The sequence below is a fragment of the Camelus bactrianus genome, chromosome 21 (genome assembly GCF_048773025.1).
Source record: "Camelus bactrianus isolate YW-2024 breed Bactrian camel chromosome 21, ASM4877302v1, whole genome shotgun sequence".
NCBI lineage: Eukaryota > Metazoa > Chordata > Mammalia > Artiodactyla > Camelidae > Camelus > Camelus bactrianus.
In genome coordinates, this window is record NC_133559.1 from 24,604,025 (window position 1) to 24,622,809 (window position 18,785).

Genomic DNA, 18,785 nt, shown 5'->3' on the forward strand with positions numbered 1-18,785 from the left:
TTTGGCCTACTGGAACTGATACAGATTTTCCTTCCAAATCAGCAGAAATGTAGCTGTAAGAGCATAGTAGCAACTTTCCCTCTGCTTGGAGATTGAAAGTTAAAGGTAGCTGGACTAGTTTAAAGGCAGGTCAGCCTGTGACTGTTGTAGCAAGGTGTTAATTCTGCTCTTGCTGTTGCTGCTCCCCTGTTTCTAAGTGGACATTGGTTCTTGGGGTGTATATTCTTCTCAGCTTTGAAATAGTTATGAATCTTCTGAGAACTAAAGACGCTTAACGTTCAAAGGCCTTTTCTGCATTAGCAGATAAGTTGCATTGTTGTGGGGTCTGAGAAAGTCAAGAAGTGTAGACTTCCTTCCCTTACCCAACTGGTTGATTTAGCATACGTTGTTTCCTTACTTTTCCCTCTTTAATGGCAATTGTTCAACCTTCAAGAATAACTTAATGTACTCTTTTTGAACCCAATGACATTTTTTAAGCTACATCAGAGTTATGATTTTGTTTTCATGGTAAAGAAAGAGGATCTAAAGAATTTTTTTCTTTAGAAGTACAACAAAGAACATATTTGTTAGAGTTTGAAATGTGGTTGCTCATTTTAGCCAAAATAATTTTAAATAGCTAAAAGCATTGAAATATATTTACTTAATGAATTCATATGCCTAAAAACTAAAATTAGATGTTTAGAAGACAGTGAAGAAATAAGTTTCTTATTTTTCCCCTTAGCCAGAACATTGCAAATTAAGAAAAACTGTTTACTAGGTCATTTTATCCTTGCTAATGGAACTTATTTTTCCTCCCAATTTGGTTTCTCCATCACTTATTCAGAGATTAAAATATATTATATTGTAATACTCAATCTCATATATCTTCTAGCGATCAGTAATTATGAGAGGAAAGATGAGATTTTCCTCTCCTTTCACTAGCTTCTGTCCCCACCTGCCTACCCCCCATGGAGTTGCCTGACTTGAATAATCGCCCTTTAAAGTCATATTCCTGAAGTCTGAAGGTCTTGTTGTTCAGTGTGCTTTGACAAAACTGATGTGTTTAAATTCAGTGCTTTGTGCCATTTCCATGATTTTTAGCTAATTATACTGCCTCTTTTTTTTTTTTTTTTTTAGAAATATGCATTAGAATTCATGTGTGCCTAATTCTGAAAGTGGCTTTGTGCATTAAGGCTCATTTAACCACTGATGGTGATGGTTAGAGAGAAGTTGAGAGACTTACAGTTATTGATCTTAATTTTAAAACACAGTGATAGCATGGAACTTTCCTGTACTGCAGGCGTATAAGACGCTGTGTTTTCAGCCTCTCAGTCATTAGGCATATTGTCATTTGGCTTATGTCTTACCAGTCAGGATGTCACAGTGAAGAAATGTTTAGTCATGGGAAGAAAATTAGTGTCCAGCTGCAAAGATAGTAATAGGGTAAGCACTTCCAGCTGGATTTTCCTGGGAGGGATTGATTTCTGTGCATTACTGGGTCCGTGTAAAATGGTGTCCTTTTGGCACTAGCTGAATATAAATTTCAGTAAATGTTTTTTTCTTGCTGCAGCTTTAGTGTAATACAGTGAAATTTGCTGTAACTGAGGGGAGGCAGCGGTTGGGCGTCTGCTAATAGCCTGAAAGTAACTAATGAGGATGTGCAGTCGGAACGATTGATTGAATAGCTGCAGTCCTGTATGTTTCTTTCTCGCTTGCTCTCTCTGCAAGCTGTAGAGAGGGAGGGGGAGAGCAAGACACAGGGAGGGAGCGAGAGAAAAAACGCTTGCTCTTAAGTGGAAGTAGCACGGATCCCAGGGGCCAGGAGGCCAGAAATGGAAGTTTAAACTGCATCTGTCTTTTAAAGGGAGAACAGCAGGAATCAAAATGTCAGTCTCCGGAGTCACGATTTACTCCTTATTTTTTAAGATCTGGAAGATAACACAGAATACTTTTTTTAGGATGTATTTTTTTTTTCCTTGTCCATGTTGAGATTGTCTAATGTTATCTGAGAAGCTGGATTCCTATATGTCTGTCAGTTGAAGTGGAGATGGGAAGCAGTTGTGATAAAGGTATAATATGTATATATCTATCATCTGTGTGTGTGTGTGGATGTGCATATATATGCATATATATATATGTATCACTCTATGAAAAAAATTTTAAATGTAACCTTAATATAGTATATAGTGATTAAGTTGGAGAATACCACATCATCTGAGAAATCTGAAGCTTGTTAGGTCAGTTTGAACAGATTTAGGATTCCAGAGTAAGATCTTAGTGAGGTCATATTGCCAGAGCAAGGAGAAGCTGATCTATTTTTATATCTGCATAGGCATATATGTTATTTTATCCTAGCAGCAGCTTTTAGTTTTCTCACAGACCTTTGGTTGCAGGCTGGTGAATCATCTTATCTGCACAGAACTGAACTTTGACCTTTGTGCAGACACCATCAAATCATGTGCAACACTAGACTCTATTTTGTTCACAAGAGTATAAAAAAATTTCATTGGTTTCTATCAACTCCTATATTGCTGACATAGAGAAGTAGATTCATACACTGTGAGATACAAATATTAAGAGCTTAGGGATATTAAACATAACTCAGAGGAAATTACTTTTTTACGTGCATAGATAAAGATTTAAGCTAAAGGAGATTCCTGACGGTGACCAAGTCTCCCCAGTACCTTGATAGTATCTCTTTAGAAATAAAGAGACAGATTATGTGAATATAGAATGTAATGCATCTTTAAAGCAAAAGGATTTTTTGTGTGGGAAAAAAATAATTTTACAGGTTAGTGAAAGATCCTTAATTAGAGTTTTTAATTATGTTTCTTTCTTCTTTACCAGAGGTGCCAGCAGAAAGGTCCCCCCGCAGACGGAGTATCTCAGGGACCAGTACATCAGAGAAACCCAATTCTATGGACACTGCAAATACCTCACCCTTCAAAGTACCAGTAAGTGTTTCCCTTCTCTAAATGATTATTTTACTTTTCTCCTTTCTTCTTAGAGTTAGATGCAGTTGCTAAGAAATCGAAACATTTTTCTTCTCAAGAATTTCTTTGCAATACTGAGGTTAAAGGACAGAGTTATCAACTTACATAGATTAACTATGGTTAAAGTCCACTGTTTTCAATAATAAGGTTTTTTTAGGTTTTAGGGAATATTATTTTTACATATGGAGTATTTCCAAAATATGTATCTAAACACATTAAATTCAAATCTCTCTGAACTATAGAGTGCAAATCTTTGTAAGATGTCCTTTTATCATGTTACTAGGTAAAACCTATCACAGTTTTATAAAGATGCTGATAGTATTTTTTTTTTCTTAAAGGATGGGGTGTAACTTTTTTTAGTAGTGAAGCTTAAGCAGAGAAGGATGAGACTCATAAAGTTGCACAGCAAATTAGCAGAGAATTAGACAGTTAGGAGATCTAAGCCTGAAACCTGGCTTGTGCTTTGCCTAAGCCATCTTTTAGATGACCATGAAAGTGCTTAAGAAATACCCTTGAAGAAATATCCCAGTTAAAAATACCCCTTAAACTGACTAGGCAGTACTGAGAAGCGGTATTAAATATAAAAAAACGCTGAGATGGAAAGGCTGGAAGTGATTAGGTCAGCTGACCACCAGTTGCAGCCCCAGTTTGGACCTTTTTGGCATGACTTGGAATAACCCAGATTTTAATTCATCCATTTTCTTTGTTTATTGATTAAAAAGTATAGTTACTTTCTAATCATATTTTTTATTAAAATTGTTTTTAAAAATTTATTATTTATGGAGGTACTGAGGGTTGAACCGAGGACCTCATGCATGCTAAGCATGTAATGTACCACTGAGCTGTACCCTCCCCCGCCCTAAAATTCATTGTTTTTAAACTTGAAAAGAATTACATCCGTGAAGTTGATCATTATTGTAGATATAGCAGAAATCAGTATAAAGTAGAAATAGCCTTTTCTATAGGGGGAGAGAAAGTTTTTTTTTCTTTTATTTCAGCCAAGTTAATATGTTATATTCTTTATTTATTTATTCCAATACTATTTTTTTAAGTTAGGATGACCTTTTAAGTAGAACTGGTATTTTGAGTTGTATAAGCTGGCTTTCACTTGTAAGTTAATCAAAGTGAATGTTTTATTTTGCATTAATCCTGAGAACCAAGATTTCCCCTTTTTATATCTCAGTGCCTTGTAGAGTTTGTAGGTATCTTTTACTGTGACACCTTTGAAATTTTTACAAATTTTCTCATTTTTAAAGATCACAAACAAGTGCTGGATTAATAGTCTAACCAAATTGTGACAGGAATTTTAAAATATGAGTCTTCATGCCTTTTACTAAATTTCTTTGTTCTCTAGACATAATTATTTAAAATTTATTTTCATGAATGAAAAAAGCATTTTTTTCTCTCCCTTCCCCTTCTTGTTTTCCTCATGAAACAAGTCAAATATAGTGAAGCTAACCATCTATATACAGAGTTTGGTGAAAAGGTTTGATTTAGAATTTGAAGTTTTCTACCATCATCTAAAATAGAATGGTGAATTCTTAAGTTGTTGGGTTTTGTTTTTTTTTTTAACATCACTAGCTGAAGAAGAATATACCTCTGCAATGTGGTAACATTGAAGTACTTCCTATATTGAATCTGAAGTTCATGGCTGGATATTTAAAACTTGAATTACTTAGCAATATCAATTTTCAATTTTCATTTATATTTAAACAATAAATTGATAGCTAATTTAAGGTTTACCTTAATAATAAGACTAATTATGTGAGTAAAAGTAATAAACCAATGATGCATGTACATAAGACTAGCATTTCTTACAGACTATTTATTCATTTGTTATTCTTTTGACAAATTCAGCCACCATGTGGATTTAGAAATATTGAGGGAACGAAGGGGCCTCTGACTAGCAAATTACAGTCACAAAGCCCATGCATTTAGCTCTCAAGGAGAATTTAGCTATTCATAAGCCTTCACCTAGACAATTGTTTGGAAGAATAACCGTCAGAACACACTGATGGCAATTAAAAAAAAAATGGCAGTGAGTAGAGGCAAGAGGCAGAGAAAAGGAAAAACAAAGAGTCATAAAAACAATCTGGATCCACTTAGGGGAAAGGCAGATAGCCTTATACTTATCAATAGTCCTTAAGGGTACCATTGTATTACAGGATGAGTGATACATAGTGCGGTAATTGACATTGATAATAATAATCCTGAATCATCAAGGAAAAGTGAAATTATATTGTTTGTATTGGACTTTTTACAAAGTGGAACTGTGTAATGTTGTGTGATATAGATCCGTTGAGAATATTTAAAAATCTTAAAAATATGTGAGGCTTTATAACACTTGTTATCCAGAAAAATCTTGTTTGTGAAATACCTCACTCCTTGATAATGCTGGATAAATAATTTATATTCTTTTAAGAGAAACAAATATGCTGGCTAAATGAGGCACTGAAGTACTTGGGATGTCTATGGAAGCACATTGTATTTTTTAAATTTCCATATAATACCAATACCTAATGTGACTTACATCACTTAAATGTAATGCAGGAAGAAGTATGTCTAGTTTTTAGATCAACACAAAATATTTTTGTAATAAACATCACAAAGGACTTTCTGAATATGGGAAAGCAGTACAAAAAAGAATGAAACTTTGAGATAAATCAGTTACTTACGTAGTATCTCAAAGATCATTTCCAAATTAATGTTATAAAGGGGCAGAAATGAGATTTAGGCAGAAGCACTTGTGGTTCTAGGATTCAAGTGCCTTTACTATGGTAAACAGCTTACCCATCAGGAAGACTCAAAAGATAGCTAATCGTGGACTCTCCAAAAGGGCCCTATTCTTCCTAGCTCTGGGTTCAGGCTTACTGAGGGCTGATGATATAGATTTTAACAAGCTCTGATGGAAATCATTGACAGTGACACACTTATTGAATGCATACTTTGGGCAAAGTATTGGTGATTCACCAGTTGATATTGATGAAAGTATTGATACTTTCTTGGCACTTTACTTGGTACTGAGGAAACAGAAATGAATACAACAGAATTTCCATCCCAGAGAACTTATAGTCTAATAACAGGAGACAGAAAAATGACCAGATTCCTAAGGAGGTAGATGATCATGGTGACACAGGTTTTTAACAATGCACTGTGTAAGCCAAGGCTTTGTCAAGGAGCCAGTATTTCAGCTGAGTTTCAAAGGCTGAATGAAAGTAGTTGACAGAGAAAGGAGAGTATTCCAGGCTGAGGGAGTTGCATTTTGGGAAGACATACTTTATAAGGTGACTCATGCTTCTAGGGAACATAGAAAGGGTTCAGTGAGGCAAAAATTGAAAAGGGTGCAGGCAAAAATGGCAAGAGAGTGGGTTGAGAGGTAGGTTGGGGCAAAACTGTGAGTGGGTTTGTTGTCAAGCTTAACTAAATTTTGCTAGCCACTAAAGCATTAGAAATTGGTTTAACTGAAATACTTGTCTTGGCTCAATAGCTAAACCAAGTTATATATAAATACTGTGAAGTACTGCTAAATTACTTGACTCTATCCCAGATGACTCTTCTTGCTTTCACTGACTGTCGTTCCCTAGATGGCCAGTCCAGCACCCACCGCTGGCTATCAGCTAACACTGCTGGTAATTGTAGAGGACTGGTTCACCTTAGGAGATCCCTAGAAGCCAGTGGGTAAGAGCTGCTTAAATCCTGCTGACTGCTGCTAGATAAGGCAGAAAGGACCCAAGGAATAACTGTAGCAGTGAGCCCAAAGCAGGGAAGCCTAAAACCTTTCAGCTGTTACGTATCTTCCTCATTCACCCAAATTTATATTTTTTAAAACTTAAAATGGATAATGAGTAAGCATTATATTCATGTATTTTCCTTACTTAGTCTAAGCCGTCTTTATGCAGGTATTAGACAGCAGAGTCAATAAGTTTAAAAATAAGAACATAAGAAATAAAAGAGGGAACTTATATGACCATTGAACCTATGGATTAAGGCAGGGTCTTGGCTTTTAGCAATGTTTTAGTGTATTTGTATTTTTATCTAGTCGTAGCCATAAGAAAAGCAGAGATCTGAAGGGTACGTTTTCTGTTCTTCCTTCACATTCAGTATTTCTTTATTTTAATTCCAATTGTGGTTTGTTTGTAGGTCTGTGTCCCTCATTAGATATAAATATCTATCCTACTTATCTTTGTAGCTGCCCCAGTGGCAGCACAAGTACCTTGCACATAGGAAACACTGAACAAATAATTGTTGAATGGATAAAATATACATGAATTATCTAAGAGCCAGAATCAAGTGAGTATAACTCACACCTGCTCTCTTGGTATTACAGATACCTCTAGTTAAATGGATCACAGAACCACTGAGTAATCACTAAGAGATCATTTGGAGTAAACGAGGAATACCTGTCAAAACAGATTTCTTTCTTCAACATAGATCTTAATTTATATTTGAAATTCAGGGCTATGGTGTTTTACGTATATAGTGTATGTGATTTCTACTTATAGGAAGTGAAACTGGATGGGATTCTTTATTTAATGATTTATCTCCGTGGATATTTCTTTGAGTCCCCTAGATGTCATAAATATGTGTAAGCTCATGATGCTTTTGCAGATCTGGGTTTTGAATGCTAGGTTCTTCAAGAACAATTTTAGCCATTTGAACATTTTGGCCTCTTTTGAAGCTCCTATTTTTCATTTTTTTCTTCAACATCCTTCTAGACTTTCTGCCTTTGTCATATTTGTGTTTTCCATTAAATAGCCATTGTATATTATATGTTGTTAAAACTGCATTTAAATGGTATTACAAGAGTGATCGGGAAGAAATGAGTAAACTAATGAAAAGTTATCCAGGTGCTTAAATGTAATTCAGAAAGTGAATGTGCTAACATTTTGTAATTGTATATATTTGTTTCACCTTGCCTGAGTTTTTGGAACAGGTTTCTTTCTTTAATATTCTATTTATAAAGTGACTATGGATATTTATGATTTTTGTATCACTTCTCCTTAGACGATGCTATCCATTTAGCTTTGGCTAAAAGAAAGCCGCTTGTGTTCCCGGCCAGGTGCTCCGCTCCGTGTCCTCATTTCCATAACACAGTGGTCTGAGTTGCCCTTCCATATGAATGTAACACAATGCAGTCGCAGCTGCTTCATTTGTATTAGCTTCGGGCTTGGCTCTGAAAGAATTCAGGCACTAAAATATATGCCAAGACAACCAGAAAGCATAGCTGAACTATTCCTGTGTAACCCTCCTTGTGTTCTTGTCACAATGACACCTGAGCATTTCCAGTCTTATATACCAGATACTAAAGACTGTCAAAAGATGAAATCTCTGCGTTGTTTTTAAAAGAAAGTAAAGCTTTAGAAGAATAAATGTAGACTAAGTTAAATTCCTGTTAAAAAAAAAAAAGAAATGTTACACCCATTCTGAAGTATTGCGGTATCAGGCTCAGTTGGTATTGGTCTCTGTTTTGAACAAAATCCTCAAAAAGATCTTTGTTTTTTCCAAGTTAAACAAAGAGACAGAAAGCTTCATACCCGCTTAAGAAAGAGAAAGACCAGAAAACATTCATTGTCCAAACCAGTGGTTTTCAACTTGGCTATCCATAAAAATCATCTAAGGAACTTCAAAAAAAACCAAAAAACAAGAAAAACCCCACTACTTCCTGGGCTACCTAGACCGGTTAAATCAAAGTCTCTGGACTAGAACCCAGTCTTCTGCATTTTTAAAACCTTTTCAAGTGATTCTAACATGCAACCAGGGTTGAGAACTATTTGTCTAAATAATTGGTTAAAATATTCGGAACCCATTTTGGTCAATGTTTTCCTTATGGACATCAGCCCCTTTTGTGCCTTCAAGGCTGACAAAAAAAAAAAACCTAGCAAGGAATGGTTTCTCAGTGGCCTGCGGTTGCTCACAGACAGGTTGCTGTGTGGTGCATCAGTTGCCCTTCACAGTCAGTTCAAATGACCAGTCTAATTTTACAAGATACCGACTTTATTGTGGCACAGTGACAACTGACCGGCCTAGGAATCTCAGTCTTAGCGGTGAAATAATCCATTTGAATTCATAGCACCCAAGTTACGATATCATTTCAGTCTCTGTATTCTTGTTGCTGTTGTATTCCAGGACACTTAAAGTTTCCTCTGCTGCTTAAAGATTCTTTATTCATCTTTCTCCCTTCTCTCTCCTGATCATCTGCATGGAGTTAAAATCCATAATAGGATCACCCTGCAGTGATACTTCTTTTAATAAAGAGTACATTTATATTCATATATGTATGAATATGTAATATATGAATGTATTCATACTATGTGTCTATCAAAATATTACTACCAGAGGTAAAATGGTATAATAAACATAGGAATGTCAGAAAACAAAAATTATATTCTGAGGATATTAAATATTAATTCTACCTTTAAATCATTTTGTAGTCAGAATGGGTATAATTTTTAAGTCTTTTAATGAGAAATACCCCAGAAAATATAAAATTTAGAGAAGAGAAAAAAGGAATAAGGTTAGATATGACTCCTTGAGGGGGATAGAAAGCAGACATCTGGAGGAAAAGGGAGCAGACACAGCAGGGAATATTGCCAAGACCCTAAACTTGAAAGAATCAGAGCATGATGGAAACCCTCTTCAGTCTATGGTCATTCCTAAGAAATAGGTTTGCAGCAGTGCTCACTGGTGGAGATTCCAACTTATCCCGCCCGGGAGAAGAGGGCTGTTTGAGAGAGAGGACAGGATGAACCCAATTATAGTTCATTCTTATAGGTGTTGTACTATATGGCCATCTTCTCCAAGTCAAGAAATTTTTCTTCTGCTTTAACGGGGGAGTCGAGGCTTAACACCTTTCATCTCACACTTAGAGATAAATGTTTTAAAGGGCTAGCATCCACTTAGGGGAGCATAAAATTGGCCACTAAGTGTAATTGATATCCGATGCTTTCTCCCTTCAAAGTTATGAAGCTAGAGATACATAAAGGAAACCTTGCCAGCTTCTCGATTTGGCTAGGGCTAGCTGTAACAGAAAAGTATTTTTGTACTTCTCAGCTATACCTATACTCAGCAAGGTACAAGCATTGCTGGTAAACCATAATACCCCTAAGGTGTCCTCCTACCATCAGACCGTTTAATTTTATAACCAATGCCAGTACCATTTCATTGGATCTTTAAATGCTTTGTTTTATATTAAACATCTGTAAATTTCAGTTTATTATTTATTTTTTATTGAAGTCTAGTTGAGGTACAATGTTATGTTCTTTTCAGGTGTACTGCTGCAGTGTTTTGACATTTACATACATAATGAAATGATCCCCATAACTCTGGTAACCATCTGTCCCCATAAAAAGTTATTACAGTATTATTCACCATATTCCTTATGCTGTATATTACATCCCCATGACTTATTTATTTTATAACTGGAGGTTTGTACCTCTTAATCCCCTTCACCTGTTTTGTTCCCTCTTCTCTGGCATCCACTTCTTTATTTTCTGTATCTGTGAGTCTCTTTTCATTTTGTTTTATTTGTTTGTTTTCTTTTTAGGTTCCCTATATAAGTGAGATCATGGTGTATTTGTCATTCTCTGTCTGACTTAATTTCGCTTAGCATAATACCCTCTAGATCCGTCCATATTGCCACAAATGGCAAGATTTCATTTTTTTAATGGCTAAGTTATATTCTTGTGTGTGTGTGTTACACACAAACATACATACATATACATGCACATACCACGTCTTCATCCATTCATCTGTCAATAGATAATACTGAAGTTACTTCCGTGTCTTGGCTGTTAAAAACAGTGCTGCCACAGTGAACATTGGTGTGCACATATCTTTTCAATTTAGTGTTTTTTAAAAATTTTTATACAATTTTTAAAGGTTACTTTCCATTTACAGTTATTGCAAAATACTAGCTATATCGTTGTGCAGTACATCCTTGAGCTTATGCTATACCCAACAGTTTGTACCTCCCACTCCCCCATCCCTGTATTGCCCCTTCCCCGCCACTGGTAACTACTGCTTTGTTCTCTATTATCTGTGAGCCTGCTGCTTTTTTGTTATATCCAGTAGTTTGTTGTGTTTTTCAGATTCCACATATGGGTGATATTATACAGTATTTTGTCTTCCCCTGAATTATTTTACTTAGCATAATGCCCTCCAAGTCCATCCATGTTGCTGGAAATGGCAAAAAAATGTTTTAATGGATGAGTAGTATTCCATTGTATGTGTGTATACACACCACATCTTCTTTATCCATTCATCTGTTGATAGACACTTAGGTTGCTTCCATATCCTGGCAATTGTAAATAATGCTGCTTTGAACATTGGGAATCATGTGTCTTTTTGAATTGGTGTTTTTGTTTTTTTCAGATGTATACCCAGGAGTGGAATTGCTGAGTAATAAATATGGTAGTTATATTTTTGGTTTTTTGAGAAACCTCCATACTGTTTTCTACAGTGGCTGCACCAATTTACATTTCCACCAGCAGTGCAGGAGGGTTTCCTTTTCTCCACATCCTCACCAACATTTGTTGTTCGTGTTCTTTTTGATGATCGCCATTCTGACAGGTGTGAGGTGGTATCTCATTGTGGTTGTGATTTGTATTTCCCTGATAATTAGTGATATTTAGCATCTTTCCCTGTGCCTCTTGGCCATCTGCATCTCTTCTTTGGAAAAATGTCTATTCAGTTCTTCCGCCCATTTTTTAATTGGATTATTTGGTTTTTTGATGTTGAGTTGTATGATCTGTTTGTATGTGCTGGATATTAATCCCTTATTGGTCATATCATTTGCAAATATCTTCTCCCATTCAGTAGGTTGTCTCTTTGTTTTGTCAATGGTTTCTTTTGCCATGCAAAAGCTTTTAGGTTTAATTAGGTCTCATTTGTTTATTTTTGCTTTTATTTCCTTTACTTTAGGAGATGGATCCAAAAAAATATCGCTGATTTATGTCAAAGAGTATTCTGCCTGTGTTTTCCTCTAGGAGTTTTTGTAGCATACAGTCTTACATTTAGGTCTTTAATCTATCTTGAGTTTATTTTTGTGTATGGTATTAGAGAATGCTCTAATTTCATTCTTTTATATGTAGATGTCTGGTTTTCCCAGCACCACTTATTGAAAAAACTGTCTGTTCTCCTTTGTTATAGATTAATTGACCATAAGTGCATGGGTTTATTTCTGACCATAAGTACATGGTTCTTTCTATTCTATTCCATTGGTCTGTGTGTCTGTTTTTGGCCCAGTTCCGTGCTGGGATTACTGTAGCTTTGTAGTATTGTTTGAAATCAGGGAGTGTGATTCCTCTAGCTTTGTTCTTCTTTTTCAAGATTGTTCTGACTATTTGGAGTCCTTTATGTTTCCATACTAATTTTTAAATTATTTGTTCTAATTCTGTGAAAAATACCATTAGTATTTTGATAGGGATCACACTGAATCTGTAGATTACCTTGGGTATTATGGCTAATTTAACTATATTGTTTCTTCTAATCCAAGAACACAGTATATCTTTCCGTCTGTTTGTGTTGTCTTCAATTTCTTTCATGAGTGTCTTATAGTTTTCCAAGTACAGATCTTTTTACCTTCTTAGATAGGTTTATTCTTAGGTATTTTATTTTTGATGTGATTATAAATGGGATTATTTCCTTCATTTTTCTGTCTGATAGTTTGTTGTTAGTGTATGTAAATGCAACGGATTTCTGTGTATTTTGTATTCTGCAGCTTTACTGAATTCCTTTGATGAGCTCTAATAGTTTTCTGGTGACATCTTTAGGATTTTCTATGTATCATATCATATCATCTGCAAACAAGTGACAGTTTTACTTCTTCCTTTCCATTTTGGATTTCTTTTATTTCTTTTTCTTGTCTGATTGCTGTGGCTAGAAGTACCAATACTATGTTGAATAAAAGTGGCGAGAGTCGGCACCCTTGTCTTGTTCCTGATCTTAGAGGAAATGATTTCAGCTTTTCACCATTGATGATGGTATTAACTATGGGCTTGTCATATATGGCCTTTATTATTTTGAAGTATGTTCCATCTATGCCCACTTTCTGGAGAATTTTTATCATAAATGGGTGTAGAATTTTGTCAAAAGTTTTTTCATCTTCAATTTGTTAATGTGGTTTATCACATTGATTGATTTGCAGATATTGAAAAATTCTTGCATCCCTGGGACAAATCCCACTTGATCATGGTGTATACTTTTTTAATATATTGTTGGATTCCATTTGCTAATATTTTGTTGATGATTTTTGCATCTATGTTCATCAGGGATATTGGCCTATAATTTTCTTTTTTTTGTGTAATATCTGTTTTGTTTTGGTATCAGGGTGATGCTGGCCTCATGGAATGGGTTTGGAAGTGTTCCTTCCTCTTCAGTTTTTTTAAATAATTTCAGAAGGATAGGTGTTAGCTCTTCTCTAAATGTTTGATAGAATTCACCTGTGAAGCCATTAAATCCTGGAATTTTGTTTGTTGAGAGTTTTGGTTGGTTTGTTTGTTTTTTAATTACTGATTCAATTTTGTTACTGGTAGTAGGTCTGTTTGTATTTTCTTTTTCTTCCTGGTTCAGTCTTGAAAGATTGTACATTTCTAGAAATTGGCCCTTTTCATCTAGGTCATCCATTTTATTGGCACACAGTCAGTCATTTGTAGTAGTCTCTTATGATCCTTTGTATTTTTATGCTGTCAGTTGTAACTTCTCCTTTTTCACTTCTGATTTTGTTAATTTGAGCCCTCTCTCTTTTTTTCTTGATGAATCTGGTTAAAAGTCTATCAATTTGTCTTGTCTTTTCAAAGAGCCAGCTTGTAGTTTCACTTTTTTTTTAATGTCTTTTTAGTCTATTTCATTTATTTCTGCTCTGATTTTTATTATTTCCTTCCTTCTACTAACTTTGGATTTTGCTTGTTCATGTTTTAGTTCCTTTCAGTGTAAGGTTAAGCTGTTTATTTGAGATTTTTTTTGTTACCTGAGGGAGGCTTGTATCACTATAAACTTCCCTCTTAGAACAACTTTTGCTGCGTCCATTAGATTTTGGATCATTGTGTTTATTTATCATTTTTCTCCAGGTAGTTTTAAATCTCTTATGATTTCTCCAGTGACCCATTGGTTATTTACTAGCATGTTGTTTTGGGAGTTTTTTTCTAGTGGTTGATTTCTAGTTTTAAACTGTTAATGGTCAGAAAGATGCTTGATATGATTTAGACTTGTTCCATGGTCAAGAATGCCCATGTGTACCCGAAAAGAATGTGCATTGAGGAAATGTTGTGAAATATATCTATTAATCCATCTCATCTAATGTATCATTCAAGGCCAGTGTTTCCTTACTGATTTTCTGTCTGGATAATTTGTCCATTGGTGTAAGTGGGATACTAAAGTCCCCTGCTATTAGTGCATTTTGGCCTTACTGTCAATTTCTCCTCTTATGTTAATATTTGCTTTATATATTTGCTCCTCTTATGTTAATATCTGCTGCTGTGTTAGGTACACATGTGTTTACAATTGTTACACCTTATTGTTAGATTGATTCCTTTATCATCATGTAATGTCCTTCTTTGTTCTTGTTACAATCTCTTTTAATCTCTATTTTGTCTAAGTATTGCTGCTCCAGCTTTCTTTTCATTTCCATTTTCATGGCATACTCTTGTAGCTTTTTCTAGTTCTGAGATCTTCATATTAGAAGGATTTTTTTTTTTTTTTTTTTTTTTTTTTTTTGCTGTATTGGGAGTTCAGATTTATTCAGATCATGTCAGCAAAACAACTTTATTACTTATGAAAGAAGGACCTGGATTATCCTGATTGTTGAGCAAAGCTATTTTTTGCTTAACTTTTTATTTCTATTTCTCTATGCAGAGGCAAGTTAAGTGATAGAAAACCCAGGGTTAGCGGGAGAGTGAAATATACATCAAGACAAATAGAACAGCCTTTAAAGATTCTCTCTATTTTCGTCTCCTTTCTTTTAGGATCATTGTCACATGCTCCCCAACTATTTACCATGGTTCTCTTCTTTCAGGAAAATGTGCTTACATAGTTTATACTAAACTATTATGTATTTTATATTATATTGTCTATTTTTAAGAAGGCACCAGCTAAAAATTTTGGAATGTTAATGTTCTAAATTTATTATATATGTGGCTCATGTCAAAAATAAGTTTTTTTGGCATCAAAGTAGGTAATATAAGTAAGTAAAATAAGTTTGTTTGTGTGGTTACAGCAATAGATACTGCTGTCAGGGTTTTTTTAATTTTTAATTTTTATACAACTTTCAATGGTTACTTTCCATTTATAGTTATTACAAAATAGTGACTATATTCCCATGTTGCACAATACATCCTTGAGCCTGTCTTACACCCAACAGTGTTGACTTCCCACTTCTTCACCCCTTTACTGTCCCTCCCTGCTCCTCACTGGTAACTATTAGTTTATTCTCTGTATCTGTGAGTCTACTTCTTTTTTCTTATGTTCACTAGATTGCTGTATTTTTAGATTCCACATATATGTACATCATATCAGCCACATATAGGTGATATCATACATTATTTAGCTTTCTCTGTCTGACACATTTCACTTAGCATAATGCTCTCCAAGTCTGTCCATGTGCTGCAAATCCACCTTCAGTTTTAAGGCTTTTATGTTCTCATTGTTTAAAATACACTATTATTACCCTTATGTGGCATAGAAACTTCAATTTCTGACTTTCTTAATGTGGTTAAAGCTTAAAAAGACTGAAATGCCCATTAAGCTTCACTATTAATGAAACTGAAAGTGGAGTCAGGGCAGAAGAGGGATGAGTGCCTCGGAGAGCACACTTAGTGACGCTTCCAGGGGCTCATCTCCAGTCTCACAATGCTTCCTGATTAACAGCAGGACAGATACTTTCATCCAGCTGATAATTTATCTAGAAGGATTTTTTATTACTCTTTTATATCAGGATAATGGATAATGAATAATCTACAAATTAGGAAATAGAAGGTGATATTGTTTGAACAATCTTCTTCTAAGCGTCTTCTGTTAGTATTCTGCTAATGCTTAGTTACGGTGCCCGATAGTAATTTAAATTCAGTTTGCCCCTAACTGTACCCACTTATGATTTCCCCAAAACTGTTTTCCCCCTGAATTTTTGACTCTGTAGTACTACAAATTTCTTTAGTGCACAGGGCCTACACTCAGAAAAGCCCTTTGCATGGAGTTTAATAACCATCTCAAAATTCTTAATGACTCATCTTTGGGTTTGTATTTTGTAAGTGAAGTCTGGTGGGACAATGGAACATGTGCAAGGACTTGGAAACAAGGCACGGTACTATCTCCCATTGCCTCTTTGGGATGGATTCTACATTCCCCACTTTTCCCACCCCCAGGAACCCCAGCTACCCCCTCTCTCTCTGCCTGACCCAGCCACAGCGGTCACTCTCTGACCCTAGCAGGCCTGTGCACAAACATAATAGGGAATACGGGGCCTGCTCATGGTGGGGCCGTCCCTGCCCCTGCCTGTGCCCTTCACTGGTGTCTGCCAGGTGGCCAGGGACCACAACTCAGCTGAAACAAACCTTGCTCACCCCCAATTCCAGGTACCTAGTGAGTTGGAATGGCAGCTGCGGGAAGAGAAGAAGCTTGGCTCGACTTCCCTGCCCGGGGCCAGGGCACACCACGTGTGTTTGGTGGCTGCGGAACAGCAACTTGGCAGCTAGTGGGTCACACACACACACCCCCACACCAAGTTGTGGACCCTGATCCTAGGCACCTGTGAAGGTCTGCACTTGCCTTGGTGCCCAAAGGAACATGACATTAAACAACAAATTAAAAATACCATGGCAGATGGGGAGAGAAACTGCTGAAGGAAGGGAAACGATTACTGTTTTAGTGCCTTTAATGCTACCATTTTGCTGGTTTTTTAACAAGGGCACTAGTATTTTGCACTGAGCCCCTCAAAATATATAGCTAGTCCCATCTAACACAGTGGAGACTTTAACTCATCTCCTGGCCTCCAAGTCCTCCTTCACCCAGTTCAGCTTTCACACAGCTGCCAGAGCAGTCTCTTTAAAATTTAAACCTAATCACTAACCTTGACTCTCCCTTGCTTAAAGCTTTTTAGTAACTCTCTATGGTCCCACGGCCATGGGCATGATCAAATTTTGTACGTTTTATTTGGCTCACACAATGGGTTCTTTCCCCTCTCCTCCTTCTCTCCCTTCCTCCTTGCCCTCATTTGAACGTCTTCAGACATAGCTAGCTAGCTTTTCCTTCAAAAAGCATCAGTCACCTGCTAAAGGTTTTTCTGTTTAACTCACGTTTTACAGAATGACCAAACCAAAGTTAACTTGGCACAAAGAGCCTTTTGTTGTCTAGCTTTTGGCTGCCCTTCCAGTCTCAGTTTTTTATACTCAGTATCCCCATCCCCAACCCCAGTTCTCAGAGCCTCCAAACTTAGAGAGTGCTCCATCTTAGTGCTCCGTCTTTACCAAACTTAAGTTCCCCAAACAAGTTTTCTCCAGTATCTTTGCACATTTCTACCTAGTAAGGCCACCTTCTATACTGTGTAAAAATGTCGTCATCCTTCATAACCCAGCTCCAGCTCTCCCTACCTCATGTAGGCAACGTTAGCCTTGACCTTCTCTGTCCTTCCATAGGACTGTGCATTTATCCATCATAATACTGATACCATTGTATTGTAGGGCCATTCTGTGTATAGTTGCTTACCATGTCTGGTCTGTGACATTCCAGTTGGTGGTTTCCAGAATGGGATGTACATACCTCAGAGGGTACACAGCACAATCCATTTGCATTGCAGAAAGAAAATAATGTTTTGATTTTTTTTAATTTCACTGTTTTTAACGTTTTGTGTTATTGACTGCTTTAAAGTCATACATTGGGACATTCTTATATTTTATGAATGCACACCAGCCATATTCTACTCACTTGATACACGGTCAAGATAATTTAGAAACCATTCTTCTAGATCAAAACTATGTCTTATTCATCTTAGAGTTCCAGCACTGACCTTTTCTTTTGCCTAATCTGTTTATGAAATCTCAATATATGGGTGACTTTCGTGATCGCCCAAGGTGTGCATGTTGCAAAGACATTAACCTTTCATGCCATAGCACCTTCATTAGTTGATGGCTTTAAGTTAATCAGCATTGTATACTGGATTTTTTTTAAGATTCTATATTAATCTGTTAAGTAAAATAGAATTAAGGGTGGAATATAGTGAGAAGAAGCAAATCACTTTCCTTCACTGGAAGCCCTGTGAGATTAAACGGTAGAAAGAGTGACTCATGGGGACTGGGTTAGTTTGCTTCTCACTCAAGGAATAATTGGATATTTAGGAATGTGGTCTGCTCTCAGCTATTTAAAAGTTAAATGAAAAAAAAAAAACAAAAAACAAAACAAAACAAAGATAATACATCCAGCAGAAGTGAGGCCATAACCTGATGCTCTGTCCTTAGCCACCTGGGCTTCTCTCCTACTCAGTCAGCGGGACCATCCTTGTCACTCAGGAGCACTTCTTCATTGAGATCAGGTACCTGCATTTGAAAAAGTCTTTGTACTCTTCCGACCTTCTGATCTAGGGCCAGTGTTTCCTGCCTTTTTAATTCTGCCAGAGTATCAGTACAAAGATTTCATGTTTTTATCATTTAAGATTTTGGACCTAGAACAGGAAAGGAGTGGTAAAAACCATCTTTTTCAATGTATGGTTAGCTAGTGTCTCCCTTGTGTGACCAAGAGCAGATTAGTTTGACCTCCTCTAAGGCCTGTGGTGCCTTTTTATGGTAATGAGATACTACAGAAATATTTTAAGAACCCCATGCAGGTTAA

General features: G+C 36.1%; 1 protein-coding gene across 10 annotated transcripts in view; it reads left to right on the plus strand.

The window, feature by feature from the left end:
* Positions 1–18,785, plus strand: part of RASAL2 (RAS protein activator like 2) — a 303,483-nt gene that overhangs the window by 216,885 nt on the left and 67,813 nt on the right. For 9 of the 10 annotated variants that reach the window (XM_045516595.2, XM_074349840.1, XM_045516596.2 and 6 more), the window contains one exon: positions 2,827–2,933. In XM_045516595.2, the coding sequence (XP_045372551.2) occupies positions 2,827–2,933 (107 nt within the window). Of the gene's footprint in view, positions 1–1,969; positions 2,049–2,826; positions 2,934–18,785 lie in introns of all 10 variants that reach the window. The other variant, XM_045516599.2, reaches the window with a different exon arrangement.